A 22,380-nucleotide genomic window follows, 5' to 3' on the forward strand; every position below is an offset into this window, starting at 1 on the left:
CTGATTGGCCAGTTCACTGGCCACAGTGAGCGTCATAGCGACTGGTGGGCAGGCCCCGCTGCCTAATGGTCCTTATGGCCATTACAGTAGCTGGCTTTTTATATATAGAGATACTTTCCTGAAAAGCTAAAAATAAAATAGATTAATAAATTTAGATATGGGAGGTTCACACTAACAATCTAGTCCTTGTTCCCCAGTATGAAACATTCCTTGTGATCAGACCAGTGCCTTAGTCTGGCTCACTTGGATCAGCTATGCCCTTTCTGCTTATCCTTCAAGGCTCAGCTTGTCTTTTCTCCTCTCCTTCCCCAAGCCATGTCAAGCCACCTCACTAGCTGTATTTAGAATGAATTTCATCATGTAATTAATTAGTAAGTAATATTAATATTTATTAATAATATTGACCTATAGTATCACTTCTCCTTTTCTTAGCTTGATACTACCCATAATTTATGCCTTTCCGTCTCTAGCCATTCCATATCCAAATAATAGTTTTGTTCTTTATACTTATAGATTGTATTGTTTTTACCTCCATCTAATTGTGATCTACCTCATGCCATAAATTATCATTTTCTATTGTTTTTAATTATTTCCTCAACCATATGGCACTTCTCCACTAATCCGTTTGTACCTAGAAAAATGCCTTGTACAATTATTGCCTGTGAAAGCATGTTATATTATTTAATTCTGTGGTTTTCTAATTTGTGAGGGGAAATGGGATGGATCAGTTGGATTAAGTTCTACATTCCCAATTGTCTTCTTCCCTACAACTTCAACATTTTTTAAAAAAAATATATTTTACTGATTTTTTACAGAGAGGAAGGGAGAGAGTTAGAAACATCGATGAGAGAGAAACATTGATCAGCTGCCTCCTGCACACTCCCTACTGGAGATGTGCCCGCAACCAAGGTACATGCCCTTGACCAGAATCAAACCTGGGACTCTTGAGTCCGCAGGCCGACACTCTGTCCACTGAGCCAAACTGGTTAGGCCCAACTTCAACTTTTTATCTAATTAAGAGCTAAGTTCGTCCAGGCAGCATAGCTCAGTGTTTGCGCTTCGACCTATGAACCAGGAGGTCACAGTTCCATTCCCAATCAGGGCATATGCCCAATTGCCGGCTTGATCCCCAGTGTGAGGCATGCAGGAGGCAGCTGATCAATGATTCTCTCTCATTGTTGATGTTTCTACCTCTCTTTCTCTCTCCCCCTCTGATATCGTAATATATATGAAGAGCTAGGTGCCGTCGCGACTGAACGGGTGACCGGTCACATGAAGTGCATGGAGCACCTCTCGGTCCCCACCTCCCCTGGCCCCCGAGCTGCTCACCATGAGGGGGAGCTGGCGGCGGGGTGGGACTTGGGACTGTTGAGCTGCAGTGGGCTGCTTCACAGGGCAGCCGTGAGCTAAGCGGAGCAGTCACCTGGGCTAGCAAAGCAGTTGTCGGGGCAAGGGAGTTTCACGGAGCAGTCACGGTGGGGGTAGCCTCGCAGAGCAGTGGCGGGGCGGGGGAAGTTTCACGGAGCGTCCAGCAGCGAGCTTTTCGGGGCAGCAGCAAGCTTCATGGAGTAGTTGATGGGTGAGGGGAGCCTCGCAGAGCAGTCGAGGGGCTGTGAGTGTCACGGAGTGTCGCAGGGTGGCAGAGGCCATGCAATGGAGGCCAGGCTAGGCCTAGGGACCCTAACCGTGCACGATTTCATGCACACTGAGCCTCTAGTATATGTATAAGCTACGATAGTGTTTAAAGATTTCAGAGAGCATGCTTCACCATAAGGACCATTTATTAAACATATCAATATGTATTTTTTATTTGCCCAGTCTAATTATAAACCTTGAATCTTGGTCTGGTGTTTCTCTATAGTCCCTGGTTTGATTCTGAATAAATAGTTGGGCTTAAATAAATTTTAAGATCAAATGCATAAGAGTATAGAAATTTTTATCTCTTATGAATTTTAGGTTCAGTTAAATTCTAAAGGATATTTCAACTAATTTTAAGTTAAAAGTAGTTCACATTTCTTTAACTTACCACAAGTGTTTAATACATAAAATCGTTCCTAAACAAATTCACACACACACACACACACACACACACACACACACACTTTGAAAACCCCATTTGGGAGTCCCAAATGGCAGGTAGCATTTATTTGACACATTTACCTATTTATTAGTTTGATTTTTATACATTTGAACTTTTCTGACCATTGCCTATATATTTTGGATTAATTTTCATTGATATGTAAGAAACCAAAAATATAAATGACACAGACTCATTATTACTTAATTCTTTTACCAAATATTTTGTGTATGTAGCCATTCTTTATTGATTCTATGAACGCATTTCCAGGCACAAATTATTTATGTTGACAAAATTTAGAGTTTTTCCTGGACATCCACCATTCCAAATAATGGCTTCCCCCACACTCCTAGCAGCCACCTCCTGTTCCCATACATAAATGGCAGCCAGCAATGGCTAGAAACAAAGGACTCTCTCCCAGTCCCTGAATACAGTGACATTCATTCTGAGAGAAGCAGGGGCAGCTTTTTGAAAGCCGACTTCTTCAGCTGGACAATAACACACAATGAGTTATTGACTTGTTTATATACGGAGCTCTTTTCAGTAACTAACTCTGACTCCCACAGTCTGGACAAATGATTGATTTTGTGGTTAGAAAAAGAGAAAGCTCTTGCGCTAAAACTCTGTAGTGCAAACTACTTCTTCCCCATTTGTTCCCTAACTGAATAGAACCTTATTAAAATGCACTTTCCAAAAAAATACCTGCAGCTGGCCTTTATAACCATGTTTTGTATATATAAATAAGTAATTTGTCCCAGTCTTTTGTATATTAACAGACCATTGGGAAAATTGTCAATATATATGAAGGCTGATTGTCTTCCTGTTTATGCTGAACTGTATTGCCTGTATTGATCTGCATGTAAACTATGGATCAAATCATTTATTAATAAATCAATATTTACTGGTCAAAGACATCAATTTTTGATAGATTTAATTTCTTGTTGGGTTATGTTGATTTATTAAGGACTTTATACACAACATACATCATATATGTCACACTTGAGTCATTAGCTGTTCTTCTGAATACAAAGAAAACTACATGCAGAACTACAGTTCAGAACCCTTAGTTTGGTTGGACTAATAGCTCTTCCCTCTTTAGTCAGCACTTAAATGGAATGTCAATATGAGTTAGGTAAACCGAACACACCAGCTTATTTTATTACTTGTACCTTTTATAAAAACACTAATGATTGGACTCTAGAGTTTTACTTTAGAGGAATTTTCTACTATAAAATAGATTTTATCTTACTACATATCAAAGTGTTTACACAATTAGCCTTTAAACAGAATTTTGTTTTTCTCTGTGTGACTTATTTTACTTAGGGTAATGCCCACAAGCTTCATCTTTATTATATGTTTTTTAATTTGAAGTTAATTTGAGGTTTTTATTCTAGGATAGGACATTGTGGACCTTACTCATTTATAGGGTCACCAGGAATCAGGGCTGACTCTATGGCACATAACACATACACCCTCTTTATACACAAAAATTAGCCTCAGAAATTACAAACCCATTGACAAAAAAAAATATCTCATGCATTTTAGATAAGAACAGCAAATCAAAAGCGTCTAGTTTTATTTTAATAAAGAAACAGGATGCCCTCTTCTAAAGTGATAGGAGAGAAGAATCCTACTATTGTTGTCATGTCCTGGGATGTGAGGGAGAGATGTTATTAGTATTGCATATTATTAATACCTTAGGGTGAAAAGGCACTCTCTGAATTTGACATTTTATTTTCAAGAATTTTCTCTAAGTGATTGTATTAAATCAATCTCTCTCTCTCTCTCTCTCTCTCTCTCTCTCTCTCTCTCTCTCTCTCTCTCTTTCTCTCTCAATGGCTGGTCTGTTTCCGGAAAGGGCCCTGTGTGTATATCCTTATATTTTATTGACCATTTAATTTCCAATGTCTTGCTGGATTCTCTATTTGGCATTATTGGTACTATGCATATGGTGCTTTTCAGTACTGTTGATGTTTTTCCCCTCAAGCTTACGTACAGTATTTCCTTGAATGTTGAGTATTGGAATAAAGGTGATTTTTCTAACTGTAGCTCTTTCAAAGGTAAAGAATTCCCAACTTCAAAGAGTTCCTTGGAAGCAGTTCTAAATGCCGTGGTCCTCTGAGAGACTTCATTAGAATCTAACTTACAGCTTGTGGTATTGAGTTTTGTGGTTATGTTTTTGTTTTGTTTTGCTTCACTTCAAAAATATCTGCTCTGAATGTTTTTGCATTTGGAAATCAATTATGTAAAGAATAGATGAGATTGGTGAATATTTCCCCAGTCACACTCCACTCCACTTACCGACTCCTGAGATGAGAATCTCCCAATAAAGAAATAACCATGAAGACTTGACACAGTATGTTGTGCCTCAGTTTACAGATAGGATTCCATGAATGGAAGTTGAGTTTGATACTTGGTATTTTATAATATTGTGGTGTTTTTAATTTTATTTTATTGCTATAGCACAGGAAAATATATTCCTCGGGGAGAATGAGCCTAAGAATAGACTCACATGATATTTAGCCCAGTTTTATTGAGGTGTAATTGACATATGGTACTGTGTAAGTTTAAGGTATATAGCATAATGACTTTCATGTATGGTGAAATGATAACCGCAGTAAGTTTAGTTAATTTCCATCATCTCACATATATACAAAGAAAACTCCAATTTTTTAACCTTGTGAGGAGAACTCTTAGGATCTCTTGAAACTTTTAAAAATACCATATAGCATTGTTAACTATAGTCATCATGCACATTACATGTTTTTTTAAAAAACTTGTTTTTAGTAAGTTCTCAATCTAGGACAGAGATCAGGCTGCCTGCCACTTGTTTGTTTTTTTGTTTTATTGAGGCATAGCTACACTCATTCATTTATATATTGTCTATTTCATGTTATCAGGCCTTAGTTGAATAATTGCAACAGACTGTATACCCACTCCCAAGCCTAAAATATTTACTATCTGGCCCTTCATACAAATGTTTGTCAGCTACTTATCTAGGCTGGTCATCAGACTAACTAAAGATTCCTGGGTCTTTCCTCTCCATCAAAACAAAATCTTTGATATACTGAGCTCTATCACATATCAGTAGATGAAGAGTTCACAGGTACACCCAGCTGTGTGGCTCAGTGGTTGAGTGTTGACCTATGAACCAGGAGGTCATGGTTCGATTCCTGGTCAGGGCACATGCCTGGGTTGTGGGTTCGATCCCCAGTGTGGGGCATGCAGGAGGCAGCCAATCAATGATTCTCTCTCATCATTGATGTTTCTATCTCTCTCTCCCTCTCTCCTCCTTTCTGAAATCAATAAAAATATATATTTTTAAAAAGAGTTCACAGGTGTGATATTACTCATATAGCATATATACATAGTTAGATTGAGGAGGCCATATCATTGGCTCTACCCCCATTTTATCCCAAGTATAAGAGTGGGTCTTCAGGCAGGGTATGGATTAAAGATTAATGGTCAGGCATACAATTGAGGCCTCTTTAAAACAATAACAACATTAGCAAAACATACTGGTACAAAACAAAGCAAAAAATATGGTTATTATTCATTTTTAATCCTCAATAAGGAGAGACAACATGGAAAGTCCATTGTTTAAGAACTAACTGTTTAAGATTCCAATTCAGAGGATTCAGTATCAGGCTATTTCCTTTCTTTCTATTAATGCCAGTCTATTGAGTGAATATCATTGAGTGAGTTTAGCGTTTTCCTTTTGTTGAAAACAGTATTTTGTTTCCATGGGGACTGTTTATAAAGAAATATAGAATGGACTACATTCACTTTTTATAACAAGAGTTAGTGGCAGTAGCAGAAGACCTTTATCTGGCTTTGTGAATAGAGCAGATCAGAGGTAACTGTTCAGGTATTTCAGATACATTATCCTTTGTTGTGAAATATTATAAACCATTTTGTACCATTCTAGAGTGTTTGAATTGACATTTGCCTTTGGTTTATGTTCTTGAATTGTTATCCTGACATAACAGCAGCCAATTTATTCCCTACTGGCAATAAAAGACTAAAAGATGAACTATCAGCCTAGTTTTAAAAAGCTGCTATGCTCATTTTGATAAAATGACTTTAAATAATAGTCACCATTGTCAACTATCTGCAGTGAAGGATTCCCTCCCAAATCATATCTCAGTAAATTTAAAAGCAACAAAAGTGGAAGTGAAAAAGTCAGTGTTGAATGTTTTAAATATAAAAATAAACTTTAGACTTATTTATCTCAATGGAATTAATTCATTTTCACATAAGTATTTGAAATTAGATTTCATGATTGTGCTAAGTTAGTTCTTTGAATAAAGGTTGCTATTAGGTATAAACAGATGCCTATTTTTTTTTCTAGTTGAACCTGGCTGTGGATGAACAGAAAGATAAAATTACTGAAAAAATCGTTCTTTCAATGACAGCAAAGGAACTCCATAAGGCACAGGAAGAAGTAAGGAACTTACTTTTTAAACTATATTGTAACATCGCAATGAACACTAATTTTAAAATTAAGACAAATTTTACTTGGGTCTGGTAGTGAACCAACTATATATAGTTACCTGATAACAACATAATGGGAAAAATTGATCAAAACTGGAAATCATTTTATTGATATAGGAAGCTTGAAAAATAATTATATGCTTGAAAGATTAAGTCATATTGTAATTTTCTGAAAAATGTTTTGGAATAATTTCTCATAAAGATCTCAATTTAGGAAGTTATTATATGTGACTTGAATCTGAAAATTATAAAGTGTGCTAGGAGGAAAACCATTACAATTTTCTTAGACTTTAAATAAATACTAAATCTTATTTGTATTTTCTGACTTTCTAGGAGTAGAATTATTGTTATGAATTTTAGAAATGCTAACGATGTTTTCTGTTATCAAGGAAAAACTGTGGTTTACCAATGTCAAGCCTAAGTGAGCTAATCATAAGATTCTGTTGTCAATATTGTAATGAAGAACCATTAGAGCAAACCTTCTTCTCTCCAGAGCTCATGCTGTGAAGCTGACAGCATCATCGTCCATAAATGAAATTTTAATACAAAAGTAGTGTTAGACAAAAGGGGAAAATGATTTTTATGTAGTTTCCTGGTATACAAAAGCATTTAATCTTTCTGAAACCAGATGATGGTTTTGCTCATTTCCATGTACCACTGTCAGTAAATAAAATCTACAAGCAACTTAAAGAATAGGATAGTGTCAATATTTAAAAATTAAACTTTCATGTAACTCGACATTTTAGCAAATAAATCTATGCAAGGTTTAGATTTTTTAGTATTTTCTTATTTTGATTATATCTCTTTCGTTAACTATGTATTTTACAATAGATGAGCAGGTACAATGCATTTTCCTGAGTGAATTCAAGTCTTATGTCAGAGACTACTTTAATATTTGGGAGTGATATATGCCCAGTATTAAAGACTATATTGCCAACATTGATTGGTAATCACAGTAGGAAATATCTCATAAGAAAAATTCAAGTTGAATAATTACTAAGATGTAACAAATAACAGTTGTATAGATTTAAGTTATAGTTCTCATTCCACTTAATATTAACAAGTTAAAAGAGAAGGTTTTTAATGATAAAAATTAACATTTAACATTTAAATTAACATTTTAAATTTTAAAATGTTGTCTTCTATTTATTTAAAAAATAAAACTGTGATTTATTTTATCACAGTTGGAGAGTAACTTTAAAATGACTGTATCATGTATCTTGGTATGGTAAACTTTAGAAAATGCAAATAAATATCTTTAATTAGTATAATTAAAATTATATCTATAACACAAATTATTATTAGAGATAAATAGGAAATTAAAAAATGAAAAAAATTAAGTATTTCCTGCCCTTTAAATATTGTACTAGTAATTGTTTACTCTTTGATATTTTATGCAAAATTGCAGCTTCAATGGAACTGAAAGCTTGAGATGGCCCAGGAAAATGATCATGATACTAAATACATAATTTTGAATGCTACTTTGCTAGCAACACTGTGAATGAAAATTATTTTTTCTGGAAAGTCCAACAGTTTTATGCATATTTAGTATTTCTTCTTTATTATCACCTTAATATCTGTTTAGTACCTATGTACCTGCACAGTACTTTATTTGGTTATATGTCTGCTTGATCAGCTGTGTGTATGTGTGTGGAATATTCCATATACTATGAAAATAATTTCAACATCATTACTTTGAAAGTGATTATATTAATATTGAGTTGTAATTTTAGTATTTTGGTTAGAAAAAGTCAGTGACATCCAGTTTTGGCCCTAATTCACATACAGAGATGTGAACTTGTGATGGTGAAGAGAAGTATAAAGTTTTGGAAAGGAGATTACTTTAATACTTATTTTTTACCATAATTTACTTTTTTATAAAATACTATATTTTTAGATATTTTAAAAACCTAAATTAAACATCATAAAACCTGAGATTTAGAATTCTGATTCCTATAGTTTTATCTTAAAATCTGGTTTGATTTCATGTAATTTTTCTACATGAAAACTGGGAAGAATAATAATGTATTCATCATCAGACCACTTTGAGGTAATGACTTAGTTAAACTATATAAAACTTTTAGAAAATGGTCTGCTGGAAAGCTGCATGTAATTCATTATTGTTGGTTTAAAAGTGTGTTATTCCAGGTTATCTGAAAAGTAAATACCTAGGTGTGAATAGATGTGTATGCATTTTATTAGAAGAAATGCCTATGAGAGAAAATGGGGAAAGCTATGGGTGATGCTGAGAGACATTTGAGCACCAGGGAAGAAAGAAGAAAGGAAGACTGGGTAGAAGCATCCTAGACTGTTGTGCAGTCTAAGGAAGGTTCAGCAAAGCTGGTGGTGTATCCTTGAGCCAAAATTGTCTAACAGAGGAGTCCTGTGACTTGGTTTTCTCAGCCATTGGTACCAACTTGGTGATGGATTTCAGAGCACAGTAGCTGGGACCGTTGGAAAATTATGCTCCTGTAGTTAGAGGTCAGTGAAACACATTCTTATTGCTTCCTCAAAAGGTATAGTTGACATCATCCTCAATGCCATCAACATAGTCAAGTGGGTGATAAAGACATTTAAAATATTTCTACTTTTAATCACCTCTTTCCTCATGTGTAGATGGGGATGTTAGACTCTCGAATCAGCCTAAAGTCAGCACATAAGGGACCTATGGCAGGAAATAAGATAGATCTACTTCCTAACAGTAGCCTAGGAAACTTAAAAAGCTGAGAGTAATCAAAGTGGTGGAAAGAAGAGATGGTACCATGTTAGGTTTCCTTGTAGTTACCCTGCAGCTTCCAAATCAAGAGATACTGAATTTTGCTCACAGGTCCCCATATTTTCTTGTCTTCAGTCATTCAAGTCTGGATTATGTTCACTTTTTAATCTGAAAAACATTGTACTCTGGGGCCTGAAACCAAGAAGAGATTTTAGGAAGTTTAAAATACTAATTTTCATCTCCATGCCCCTTTCTGGTTCTTCTTAATTATGTTGTGAATTAGAAAGTTTCTTGGTCTTCAGTTTAAGTGCTCACCTGGCTTTGAGCCCATCCTGGCTGTATGTTACATGCCAAGATGACATTCCTAACATAGAGGATGCTGCCCGTAGTACTGATTTCAAGTGAGAGTTCAGTGCAAAGTGCTCTCAGGTCCTCCTTACAACATAGATGGACTCAAGGCCACATAGAATTCAGGAAGACAGCTGAACTTTGACCTCATCACTATAAAATCCAGGAGCTTCTCCAGGAGTCATTCATTGTAGCCGGAGTACAGTATTCAGAATTTGTAGCTCAGAATGTACAACTTGAATATGTATACATTTTAGAATGATTACAAACAAAATATTATGTAATGATTCTAAATCATCTTGAGAATTATAATTAAATTCAAGAGTTGCATGAATGTATCAGAAAACATGACCAAACTGCCCTGCATGTTATGTAAAAACCTACATGTATGTTTATAGACAGGTGTGCATTTACATTCTTTCAGAAGTTTAGTTTGTTTCCTCCTCAGAATACTCAATTTTTTTGTTATCTTCTGCTCATTTGTCACTCTCTCAAATTCTGAACAAGTGTCACTTCCGTGCAGCATTTCCACGGAGAGTGAGGAGTAGAATGTGTAAGCTTTCCACTGCACAATGAGATGGTGCATTTTTTCAGCATATGCATACGTAAGCCTTCTCTTGTGAATGGGACTGATAGGGTCAGATAATGTTTAAAGGGAAAGGCTTTATGTCTCTCGGGCCTCTATGTTTCCACATGGATGCTCCCACACACACATAGATTGAATTATGAACAGACCCATTAATGCTGGGATCACAAAAGGTCAAGTTTTGTCTTCTTTTACTCCTATTCACATTGCCTTTGTAGAGAGGGGGAAAAAGGGATTTGCAGGAAAAAAAAGATCATGATGAAGAATTTAAAGAACATTTTTCCCCTTTTAGTAACATCTGTGATTTGAAAAAAAAAATTATATTATATAAAGTAATTCAGAAGTATTGTATTACCTACCCTATTTTGGTATATGAATTAGTTCATCTTTAGGGTTACTTTTAAGGGTAACTAATTATCACAATAATTGAGAAACAAAATATCACACTTTGAGGCTAAAAGACCTTATGAATATGTAAAGTTACAAAGTTTTAATAAAATTGGATGGAATTTCATCAAAACATCAATGGCAGAATTCTTCTTATATTTTCTAATATGTTTAACAAATATTTTTTCTAAAACATTTAACTTGCTGGTTTTTAGTCATTTGTTAAAAAAAGTGATAACTGCTGAAATGAAATTTGACATACATTAACAAATAATCATGATGCCAATGAAAATAGCAAAAATTGTAGAACTTGTGGAGCAGTGAAGAATTCATAGGAAATGAAACTTTTAAGGCTTTAACCAACAACAGTTGTTTAGTTTAAACTGCAAATGACATCATCAGTTGTATGGTTGGTTGATTTCTGATGTCACATGAAATCCCCTATCAGTGAAAGGCTATGGATTGTGACAGTAAAATCAGTCATGTATAAAAATGCTCTCAAATCAAAGCCAAAAATAATTTTTCTTTTTTTTCTTCCTTCCTTCCTTCCTTCCTTCCTTCCTTCCTTCCTTCCTTCCTTCCTTCCTCCCTTCCTTCCCTTCTTTCTTTCTCCCTTCCCTTCCCTTCCCTTCCCTTCCCTTCCCTTCCCTTCCCTTCCCTTCCCTTCCCTTCCCTTCCCTTTCCTTCCCTTCCCTTCCCTTCCCTTCTCTTCCCTTCTTTCTTTGGCTTTCTATAACACACACTGTGCTATATAAAATTAAAGATAGCAGTATTACTGACAAGCAAAATACATTGCATATTTAGTGTTCTTTAAAGACTACATGAAATTATATCTTCCTGAACCATAAGACCCTGGAAATAAGCTCAAAGGGGATCGGTGCTTTCCAGAAATGGAACTTTTCTATTTAAGGCTTTTGATTCTTGGATTTTAATTTTGTCAGAAAACTGTAAGAGCAAGTAAGCTGGCCTGTATTGGTCTCTAGTTTGGGAATGAGAAATGCTATTACTCATCATTTTTTAAAAATATATTTTTACTAGGGGCCCGGTGCACGAAATTCGTGCACTGTGTGTGTGTGTGTGTGTGTGTGTGTGTGTGTGTGTGTGTGTGGAGTGTCCCTCAGCCCAGCCTGCCCCCTCTCACATACTGGGAGCCCTCAGGCATTGACCCCCATTACCCTCCGATCGCCTGATCGGCCCCTTGCCCAGGCCTGACGCCTCCGCCAGAGGTGTCAGGCTTGGACAGGGGACCCCCATCTCCCCCCGATCACTGGCTCTGGCCCCCGCCCAGGCCTGAGGCCTCTGGCCCAGGAATCATGCCTGGGCAGGGGACCCCCATCTCCCTCTGATCGCTTGCTCCACCTCCCGCCCAAGCCTGATGCCTCTGACCCAGGCTTCAGGCCTGGGCAAGGGGACCATCATATCCCCCCAATCCCCGGCTCCGCCCCCCACCCAGGCCTGATGCCTCAGTCAGAGGAGTTGACCCTCATCACCCTCCGATCACCAGTCACCGGATCGGCCCCTTGCCCAGGCCTGAGGCCTCCGGCAGAGGTGTCAGGCCTGGGCAGGGGACCCCCAGCTCCCCGCGGTTGCAGGCTCCGCCCCTGCCCAGGCCTAACGCCTCTGGCCTAGGCGTCCGACCCAGGCAGCGGGGACCTGCAGTGGCAGCGGGGGGCGTCGCGATCGTGGGCTTCGCTTTAGGCCCAGGCAAGGGACCCCTAGCTCCTGGGACTGCCAGCTTCGACCTTGCCCAGCTCCCATCGCTGGCTCCACCCCTACTTCCTGCTATCACTGGCCAGGGCAGCAAAGGCGCCTGATTCTCCGATCATGGCTGGGGGGCAGGTAACTGCCCCCCAGCTCTTACCTCCCCCCTGGGTTTCAGATCACTGTCAGTGGCAGGGGGCTTCTTCCTGCTTTCCCTTTCGCCTCCCTGCATTGTGCCTACATATGCAAATTAGCCGCCATCTTGTTGGCAGTTAACTGCCAATCTTAGTTGGCAGTTAATTTGCATATAGCCCTGATTAGCCAATGAAAACGGTACCGCCGTACGCCAATTACCATTTTTCTCTTTTATTAGTGTAGATTGATTTCAGAAATGAAGGGAGAGGGAGAGAGAGATATAAACATCAATGATGAGAAAGAATCATTGATCGGCTTCCTCCCGTACGCCCCACACTGGGGATTGAGGCTGTAACCCGGGCATATGCCCTGACCAGGAATCGAATTGTAACCTCCTGGTTCATAAGTTGATACTCAAATGCTGAGCTATGCCAGCCAGACTATTACCCATCATTTTTAATGATAACACTGCTGGAAGGTAGAATAGTGAAGATTAGGCTGAAAACATTGACTAATATGGGATCATTTCCATATTTTAAATGTTACAGCTTTCTTAAAGGTCTAACAGTATTTTATGGAAAGCACATAAATTTGTTCCAGAAAGTAAGGAAAGATCTTGAATCTTGAATACCAAGTGCAGGAACCTGGGGGAGCAACTGGAAGTTTAATATGCTATTGGAGATAAATTAATTCAGTTGAGATGGCAAGAAGAATTAGAAAGGGAGAGACCACAGTCAGGAAAACCACTCAGTATGTGTTTTGATAATTTTAGTAAGGGGTGGTGATGAGATGATGGCTTGGACCAGAGTATTACTTAAAAGAAAGAAAATGAAGGAGAGACAATATATGTATTTAAAAGAAGGGTTGGCAAACTATAGTCCTGGGGCCAAATCCAGCCCACCACTTGTTTTCCTTAATAAAGTTTGACTGGAACAACTGTTTATATATTGCGCTGACTTTCAAACTACAACTATAGGGTTGAATAGTTTTGATGAAGATGATATGGCTCATAAAGCTGAAGATATTTATTATGTGGTTTCTTAAAGAGAAAAAGTGTATCGATCTTTTATATAGAAGGAAGGATTGTTTAAAAGAAGTAGATGATTGAAATCATAGGGACAAATAAGAGAGATATGGGAGACCAAAGAAAAATAGCAATAATTTTAAGTAGCTTGTTTATAAAGCTTCTGAAGTTCTTGGGGAAAGTTAAATATAGTTGGAATATATAATAGGATATTTTATATATATATATATATATATATATATATATATATATATTCTCAAATTACCTAGATATTGAAAGGAGGTGGAGAATCTCTATTGCAAATGGTTTTAAATTTTTATCTGCTTCATCTGAAGTAGGGTTTGGGATAGAAAGACAGTATAAGAAAAACAATAAAAAATTTAATATGCAGAAGACACTTAAGCATGAAAATAATATAACATGTGCGCTAGTCATCTATTATAGGTTAGACATTATGGTGTTCATTCTTTTATCTTATTTAATTTTTAATATGATAAAGCCAATATTGTTCTTTATTTATGGATGAGGCATTTATTACCTGTTCAAAGTCTCTCAGTCAGTAAATTGGAGAGCCAGGATTTTAATCCAAGATTTCAGAAAGTCCATGCTCTATTCACAGTCAGTCATAATTCTAAATGGGTCTAATTTGATCACTTTGGGATAATGTGGATTTTTGCTTTTCATCTTTTTTGTCACTACCAAATATGGACCAGTATTTATGTAAGAATCTAATCTATTAGAGAGAGTATAAGTTTACAAACACAGTGAAGAGTCAAAAGGTGGTAATGACTTTTAATTTGTAAAAAATTCACTTACTATTTCTGAATCCTCAACATATCTAATAATCCATAGGTCAAGTTTATATCTCTTTTAAATACGGTGATTATAAATCTAGAAATTTTAAAATAAAGGGTACATGTTTCTAAGCCGTTGTTGTCTCTGGAAAAGTTCTATACATTATTTGGAAATTGATATGTATTTAAAATACTGTCTAGAATAGAGCATTGTCTTTGAAGTATGACTATTTTGGAAAATTGTATTTCAGAAATTTGGAAAATTATATTTTGGATATCTGAAAGGAAGATATCAGTTTGATTCATTTAAAAGGCCAACAAATGTTAATTAAATTAATATTCAAAATTTAAATATCATATAGATGTATGTTAAAATAAAGTATTATAGAAAGGAAGTTACATCTAATAAAATTAAATGTTGTTGCCACATATATTAGGTTATTTAAAGTCTAAGGAGGTTTTATGATGTTAAGTAGTTTAAAAGTCTTTGGCAAACTTGGCAGATGTATTTTCTTTTTATACCCAGAGATACTTTTCATTCGGCAATTGTAAATGACTATCTGTTTCATATTATTGAAGTGCAAAAGTTACAAATTTTCCCATCAATAAAATTTGTTGATGAAGGAATGTATATCTCGTCTAGTCTTTTTACTCGAAGATAGATCTATACTCAAATCCTTGTATTGCAGTAATTTCTCCCCCTATCAAACTAGGTACTCAAAATCTAATAGGTGTGACATCAACAATTACTTCTTGCTAACAACTCTTGTAATTTAACCCCTTCAGGTGAGCAGGCTGATTGATGAATTGCAGACAGCTATCAAAAGCAACAGAGATCATCTCTCTAAACTTGGCCCCCAATTACAGGCTGAGCAGGAGCAATTCTCCTCTTATGTCTACCAACACATTAAAAGCCTTCCAGCAAAACCTCTTATCCCAAGAGGCCTGCAGCTCAAGGTGGGTGTCATTCTATGCCTTGCATTGAGTGTAGCCAGAGACAACACATTCTGCTGCATTTGAAGGCCCATGGAACAATGCAGCTCAGCTTGAGTTTCTTTTTATGTTGTCTTTCCTCAAACTGGAGGTTGGCTTACAAGTGCTAATATTACCATTCAGGGAATGTATTTGAAAAGAAAATACCTAGAGGCCTTTGAAATGTGGATTTATAACACTTCAAGTAGTTTTCAATCCAGGAAAGTAATTTCAGTGAAGAAATTTAATCATGAACATTTGCAAATTTTCCCAAGAAACAAATTTTTCACAGGAGTCACTATGTTTTTCAGTTTTTAAAAACAACTTGTTTGGAGAAATGGGCAAGCTTTAATAATTGACAGACAGTGGTAATAGGAGTTAGAGGTGGAAGGCCAAGTGGCTGATTGATGTTCAAACTACATTTCCAAGGAAAAGAATCTGTATTGGATAAGTGTGACACATGTCTGGGTTCACTTGGTAAAATCAATACTTAAGAATATGCTGGGCAAAAAGGTGAATTGGTTATTTGTCAGAACAAGATGGCAAAATGCCCTAGACTATTATATGATGTTGCATCTTCAGAAGAGAAAAAAAAGTCATACCTGATTAAAGTGTTTTAGGTACTGAAAGCTTAGGGAGTTTAAGTACTGTTATCATAATAGAGTATCCATGTTAAGTCTGTCAGATTAATATCATTTTATACTTTTACTTCCCATATTTAAGAGACTATAATTATTTCAATTTGAATTATTCTATGTATGACCCAATTCTATTTAAGGAACCATTACTACATCTCAACTAACTCATTTCCTTCAATTATATTTATATTTGAATGTAATAACATTAAAGGTAGTTGTATTTTGATCAGCCTTTATCACTACAATTCTTCTTTCTTAACATTCAGTTTTATGCTGAAAATAACATTATATTTTTTTTCCTATAACTTGTTTTTTCTAATGTCATGCTCATTAGAATGCAATTCACCTCTCAATGGAAACCTAGTGTGTCCATGGCTATCTATATGATAAAAGCCTAAGCGACTGTTATGGTGGAACGACCAGAAAACTGGTCGCTGTGATGCGCGCTGACCACCAGGGAACAGACGCTCAATGCAGGGGCTGCCCCCTGGTGGTCAGTGTGCTCCCACAAGGGGGGGTGCCACTCAGCCAGAAGCCGGGCTCATGGCTGGCTAGAGTAGTTGTGGTGGCAGGAGCCTCTCCCACCTCTGTGGCAGCACTACGGAGCAGCGAACTAAGCGGTAAGGAGCAGCAAGCAGGTGGGCGGTAAGGAGCGAGGGGTCCCGGACATCCCCTGAGGGATCCCGGACTGTGAGAGAGTGAAGGCCAGGCTGAGGGCTCTCCCCTCTCCCCCAGTGCATGAATTTCGTGCACTGGGCCTCTAGTTCAGCCGTGGGCAAACTACGGTCCGCGGGCCGGATCTGGCCCATTTGAAATGAATAAAACTATTGAAATAAAAGACCGTACCCTTTTATGTAATGATGTTTACTTTGAATTTATATTAGTTCACACAAACACTCCATCCATGCTTTTGTTCTGGCCCTCCAGTCCAGTTTAAGAACCCATTGTGGCCCTCGAGTCAAAAAGTTTGCCCACCCCTGCACTAGTTGTAAATAATGTCATTATGAACATAGAGGTACATATATCTTTTCTAATTAGTTATTTTGTTTTCTTCAAATAAATTCCAAGAAGTGGAATACTGAATCATATAGTATTTTTAATTTTTTTGTGGAACTGCTATACTGTTTTCCAGAGTGACTGCACCATTTTACACTCCCACCAACAGTGGGTAGCAAATATTTAATGTTAGAATCTGAATTGTTCCCCTCACACATTGCCCTTTTAACGTGCTTCAAAACTATCTCCATACCAGCAAACACAGAGGAAGTTTATATATGCAAAGAAGCCATCTTGTATTTGTTTTTGCTTGCTGTGCTGTGTGATACAGTAGTGACTGCCACATGTAGTTATTTAATCTTAAATTAGTAACAATTAATTAAAGTTAAAAATGCAGTGGCTCCGGTGATTTGCCCATGACTTTTCTGCTTTTAGCACTGAAAACCCCACATCCAGGAAACCACTCATTTCCAGACAAACTGGGATGTTGGTCACCCTAGTTTGGTCTGCGTTCTCTCTTCCTCCTCCAAGGCCGCCTCCTTCATTGTGCCTCTTTTCATACAGCCTCATTTGCTTCTCTCTTCTTTCTCTCCAGTTTTTCCCTATTAAATGTCTAATTTTTTCTCAAAGATTAAGTTCCCCTTCTTTCCATATTCCAAGAAAGCTGGACATCAACCTCACCCTCAGGCCTTCATGCAGTGACAGGTAGAATCATCTGGAGATCTTTTAAAACATCCATGCCTCCACCTCCAGGGGTTTGGGTTTAATTGACGTGGTACGCTGAGGCTGGCTTCTCCTGGCTTGAGAGCGCTGATTATAAATTTTCAGGAATTTTGTGAGCCAGTTGTTAAATGTAGTCATTAATGAAGACTAAATTATATAAAGTTATAATTAAATAAGTCATATCTAAAACAAACAACAAATACTTTTCACTTCCTAATAATTTTATTGCATTTTAATATTACTTAAGCTTCTTCAGGTTTTTTATACCAATGGTATCTGTTTAGTGGGAACGCTACATATTAGTGTGCTACTGCGTGCCTCTTCCAAAGGCTATGTTAAAAAAACAACAACTGTGGTACATTTACACCATGGAATACTATGCAGTGGTAAAAAAGAAGGATCTCTTACCTTTTGAGACAGCATGGAGGGACCTGGAGAGTATTATGCTAAGAGAAATAAGTCAGTCAGAGAAAGACAAGTATCACATGATCTCATTCATATGTTGGTGGGTGAACAAAATAAACAGACGAACAAAATAGATCCAGAGACATAGAAGCATGGAACAGACTATTGAATCTCAGAGGGAAGGGGGATGGGTGGATGGTTGGGTGGGAAGAGATCAACGGAAGAACTTGTATGCATATATGCATAACCCATGGACACAGACAATAGGGAGGTAAAGGCCTGGGGGAGGGCAGGCTAGAAGGAGTCAGTGGGAGAAAATGAGGGATGTTATGTAATACTTTCAAAATTAAGATTTAAAATAAATTTATAAAAATTATGGCTTGTTGTAACTTGAAAGTGGCCACAGTCAGAAATCAGCACATACAGACTTGAGTTACTGTTTTGTTGACTGTCTAGTTCAGGGAGTTGGCAAACCAAACCTGCATGTTTTTGTAAAGGAAGTGTTATTGGAACACAGCCATACCTATTTGTTGATGTATTGCCTATCGCTGCTTTCACGTTATAATAGCAGAGCTGAGCAGTTGAGGTGCAGAGCCTATGACTGGAAAAGCCTAAAATGTTTACTATTTGGTCCTTTACAGAAAAGTTTGCCAACCCTGGGTCTGACTAAAGTGATGGAGAAAATATTTACAATTCAGGTTAAATATGAAGGTGTCCAATCTGTGATGATTACATTGTGAATAGCACAAAAAGTTGAAGTATTCTTCCAGTATATAAAAACTATGACCTGATTTAGAAAAAAAAAAAAATTGCTCATCATTGAAAATCAAGAGTATCTCTACATATAGCTTCCTTGTTTCACTTTTGCCTTATTAGCATGAATGAAGATATCAATCACATTCAGGTTAGAATTGCATTGTAGAGGGAGGGTTGAGAACCATAGCAGGCTTATTAAAGTAACTTTTAGAAACATAGCCAATAGCCCCTCAAAAATAAGTTCTCATTCCAGACAGTTAACCAGCCATAACTTTTCTCTGTATTATTACATCAGTAATGTGGGAAAGGCTAGCAGTAAAATCATTCATCCCAAGATTGTGGAAAGGGAAAGTTTCTTTTAAACAGTATCTACAAGACGAACAATTCTATATTTTTTATGTTTTCTTTTCAAGATATATTTTCAGAAGGAAAAGTAGAGAGCAAAGACATAGAAAGACTTCTCTGGCTGGAATGACCAGACTTGAGTAATAATAATAAATGAAGTGACCCAGGTCTAATGCGATTAGACCCACAGCTAGTCTGAATCTTTTCTGATGATCATGTAACTGCCTAGACCACACTGTGTAGGCTGAATATGGGGGATGATTTAAAATTATTGGTAGCTTCAAAGATTTGAGGCAATAGACTCTGAAGGTAAAGTAGGAAGGAACTTAATAAACTTATTCTCCTTCCCTATTCATTTTTATCTTAGAGCTAATAAAAATGAATTGTGATGATTATCTTTCCAATTTTCTCTATTTGTTGACTTATATCGCTTTATTGAATATCTGTATAAGCCCATGCTCAGCTTCAAGAACCAAAATAATCGATTGTACCCATCATCATCTTCTAGAGCAGTGGTTCTCAACTAACTAGGGGCTGATGCTGGGTGTGATTCAAAATTTCCTGGGGTGCTTTTTCATATTGTATATGGTTGCCTTCACTTTTTCACTGACCTCATCCTCACCATATATTTCATTGATAATTTAAAAATATAATTTAGTTAGGTGTTAATATGAGAAGATCATCTCTTAAAAGGACACACTCTTTCTGTGTTATATATTGCCTCAGTCCCATTTTTTGAATCACATGGCATAATATAGTTTAAGTGGACATATAAGACAAAGGACCCAGAACAGCTTAAATTTGGATGTCCATCCCCACTATAGGAAAGTTTCTTAAAGAAAGAAAGAAAGAAAGAAAGGAAGGAAGGGAGGGAGGGAGGGAGGGAGGGAGGGAGGGAGGGAGGAAGGAAGGAAGGAAGGAAGGAAGGAAGGAAGGAAGGAAGGAAGAAAGAAAGAAAGAAAGAAAGAAAGGAAGGAAGAAAGAAAGAAAGAAAGAAAGAAAGAAAGAAAGAAAGAAAGAAAGAAAGAAAGAAAGAAAACACAGCATGACAACAACGTTAGATAATTTTTTTTTAAATATATTTTATTGATTTTTTTACAGAGAGGAAGGGAGAGAGATAGAGAGTTAGAAACACTGATGAGAAAGAAACATCGATCAGCTGCCTCCTGCACATCTCCCACAGGGATGTGCCCGCAACCCAAGCACATGCCCCTGACCGGAATCGAACCCAGGACCCTTGAGTCCGCAGGCCGATGCTCTATCCACTGAGCCAAACCGGTTTCGGCCGTTAGATAATTTTAGGAAAAAGTTGTTATATTACCCATAATCACATTAATTGTTATATGACTATTCTCACCCTTGCATATCATTTCCATGTTCACTCATATGTCTTGTGTAATCACAAGCTCAGTGTGCACTTTTCTGTTTTGTTTTCTGGCACATTCTCTTGCATCACAGCACTTTTAAGGTTGATGAGGTTTCTTATTATTTTTACCTTTAAAAAGGTGGTCACACTCAGTGCACACCATACTTTATGAAGCCTTTCAGGTAACAACTCTTAACTATCCCAAACCTTCTCTTACTCCATATTCCCTGTCACTGCCAACACCCCCAGCCACTCTGAGAACATCTGCTGTAGCCATGGCTCAGTGACTTCTGCCTTCCCAGTCCTGTTCTTTCCCTGCAACTCCTCCTCCTCTTCATCCCCATGGAGATGCTGTCAGAAATGTTAGCATTTCCCTGGGAGAGAGGATTGATAGGAAAGGGTATTAGCAAATCTGTAGGGGATGGTGGGTGGAAAAACTAGGAGGAAGGTGGGTGATCTGACACAGAATTGATGAGCAAGCGTGTGGGATGTGTGAGTAGGAGGGAGGAAGCATAGGGGAATGAGTGGAAGAGGAGTACAGGGACATCCTTTCAACTGGAATTAGTGCTTTTCACACACAATTGGTCAATGATGCTCTGTGGGTTGTCTTCTATTTGCTGCCAATAGAGACAGATCCAATTTCTGTGGGGCCTAGAGCTTATAAAATTTGGGGGAAGAAGAGTCTCTTTAAAATCAGTCCTGAACGTGGTTATTTATTTAAAACAATAAAGTAAATCAATAAAGCAAATGAATGAAGGCTTGGAGATTTAGATCTTTTCTCCCAAGATCTCTTTAAGGAAGCTTATCAGAAATACTACCTAATTGCTCTCTGGCTTCCTTTCCCCATCTATGATATTCTCTAGCTCTCAGCAACTCCCGGCACTCCTAGGAGCTGGAGCAAGTAAGGGTCTCAAAGCTCGATCTTTGCTAACTTCACACGGTTCCCTCTGACTGCGAACAGGAGAAATATAGTGGAATTTAGTGACCTGGGTAAAAACAAGATTCAGAGGGCTGTGATTTTGAGGTTTTATTAGCCTTTCTAGTTTTATACTGTTCTCTTATAGCTTAAAGACATTAACGTGTGTGTGTGTGTGTGTGTGTGTGTGTGTGTGTGTGTGTTTAAAAAGGTAATTCACAGATTTATTTGTATAGAATGTTGTTGTCTATCATGGAGTTCACTCTCTGGGAAGTATGTGTCTAACCATTTTTATTCTTCAAATTACAGAAAAAAAAAAGATTTTAAGTCCATAGTCTAGTAAATCAGACATTACCAAATACATATTGTAACAAAGTATTGTGCTGAGTACTGTGGGAAGGTGCAGAGAAGGCTGGAACGAACATCTTGTTGGTCCAAGCCCATGAATTTTCATAGAATTTGAACAATCTAATACCTTATGAAGACAGTAAAACTAATGTGTAGGTCTTTTCAGCTTTTTATACAATGTCATCATTTTTCGTTTACAGGCATATCTATATTTAGAAAATGGGGTAATTTGATTGATGACAGAAAAAAATGCTAATTTTTATCCATAATATTCTCCTGGCCTTTCCTATGCTTTGGACACTTGAATTGGCTCTACCAATGACACAGGTGCTCTGTGGAACTATTTGCAATTTGCAATCTATTTTGTGGTCATTTTTAAAATTTACACTTCTCTAACCATATGTATTACTAGGAAGCTTACTTAAATATTTAATTTATTCCATGAAACAGTTAAGTGCATAGAAGGATATAACTGCAGTCAGCTATCCATAAAATTGTGGCAAGATTTCTTTTGTGTGTGTCCTTGTCACTGTCCTGCATAATTATTATGTCCATATTTCCATTGTACATTCCTTGATCTTTGTCTTTCCATTTAACTACTTCTTCCATATATGTATTTACAACCACTGAACTGTTATTTCACCTACATTATT

General features: G+C 37.1%; 1 protein-coding gene across 1 annotated transcript in view; it reads left to right on the forward strand.

Moving 5' to 3' along the window:
- Nucleotides 1-22,380, forward strand: part of DCDC1 (doublecortin domain containing 1) — a gene marked incomplete at its 3' end in the record, with an annotated part of 316,122 nt that overhangs the window by 130,146 nt on the left and 163,596 nt on the right. The window contains 2 exon segments of the mRNA XM_081100231.1: nucleotides 6,429-6,521; nucleotides 15,049-15,219. Coding sequence (XP_080956357.1) covers nucleotides 6,429-6,521; nucleotides 15,049-15,219 — 264 coding nt within the window.

This window comes from Myotis nattereri, assembly GCF_964212035.1.
Source record: "Myotis nattereri genome assembly, chromosome: 9".
Taxonomy (NCBI): Eukaryota; Metazoa; Chordata; class Mammalia; order Chiroptera; family Vespertilionidae; genus Myotis; species Myotis nattereri.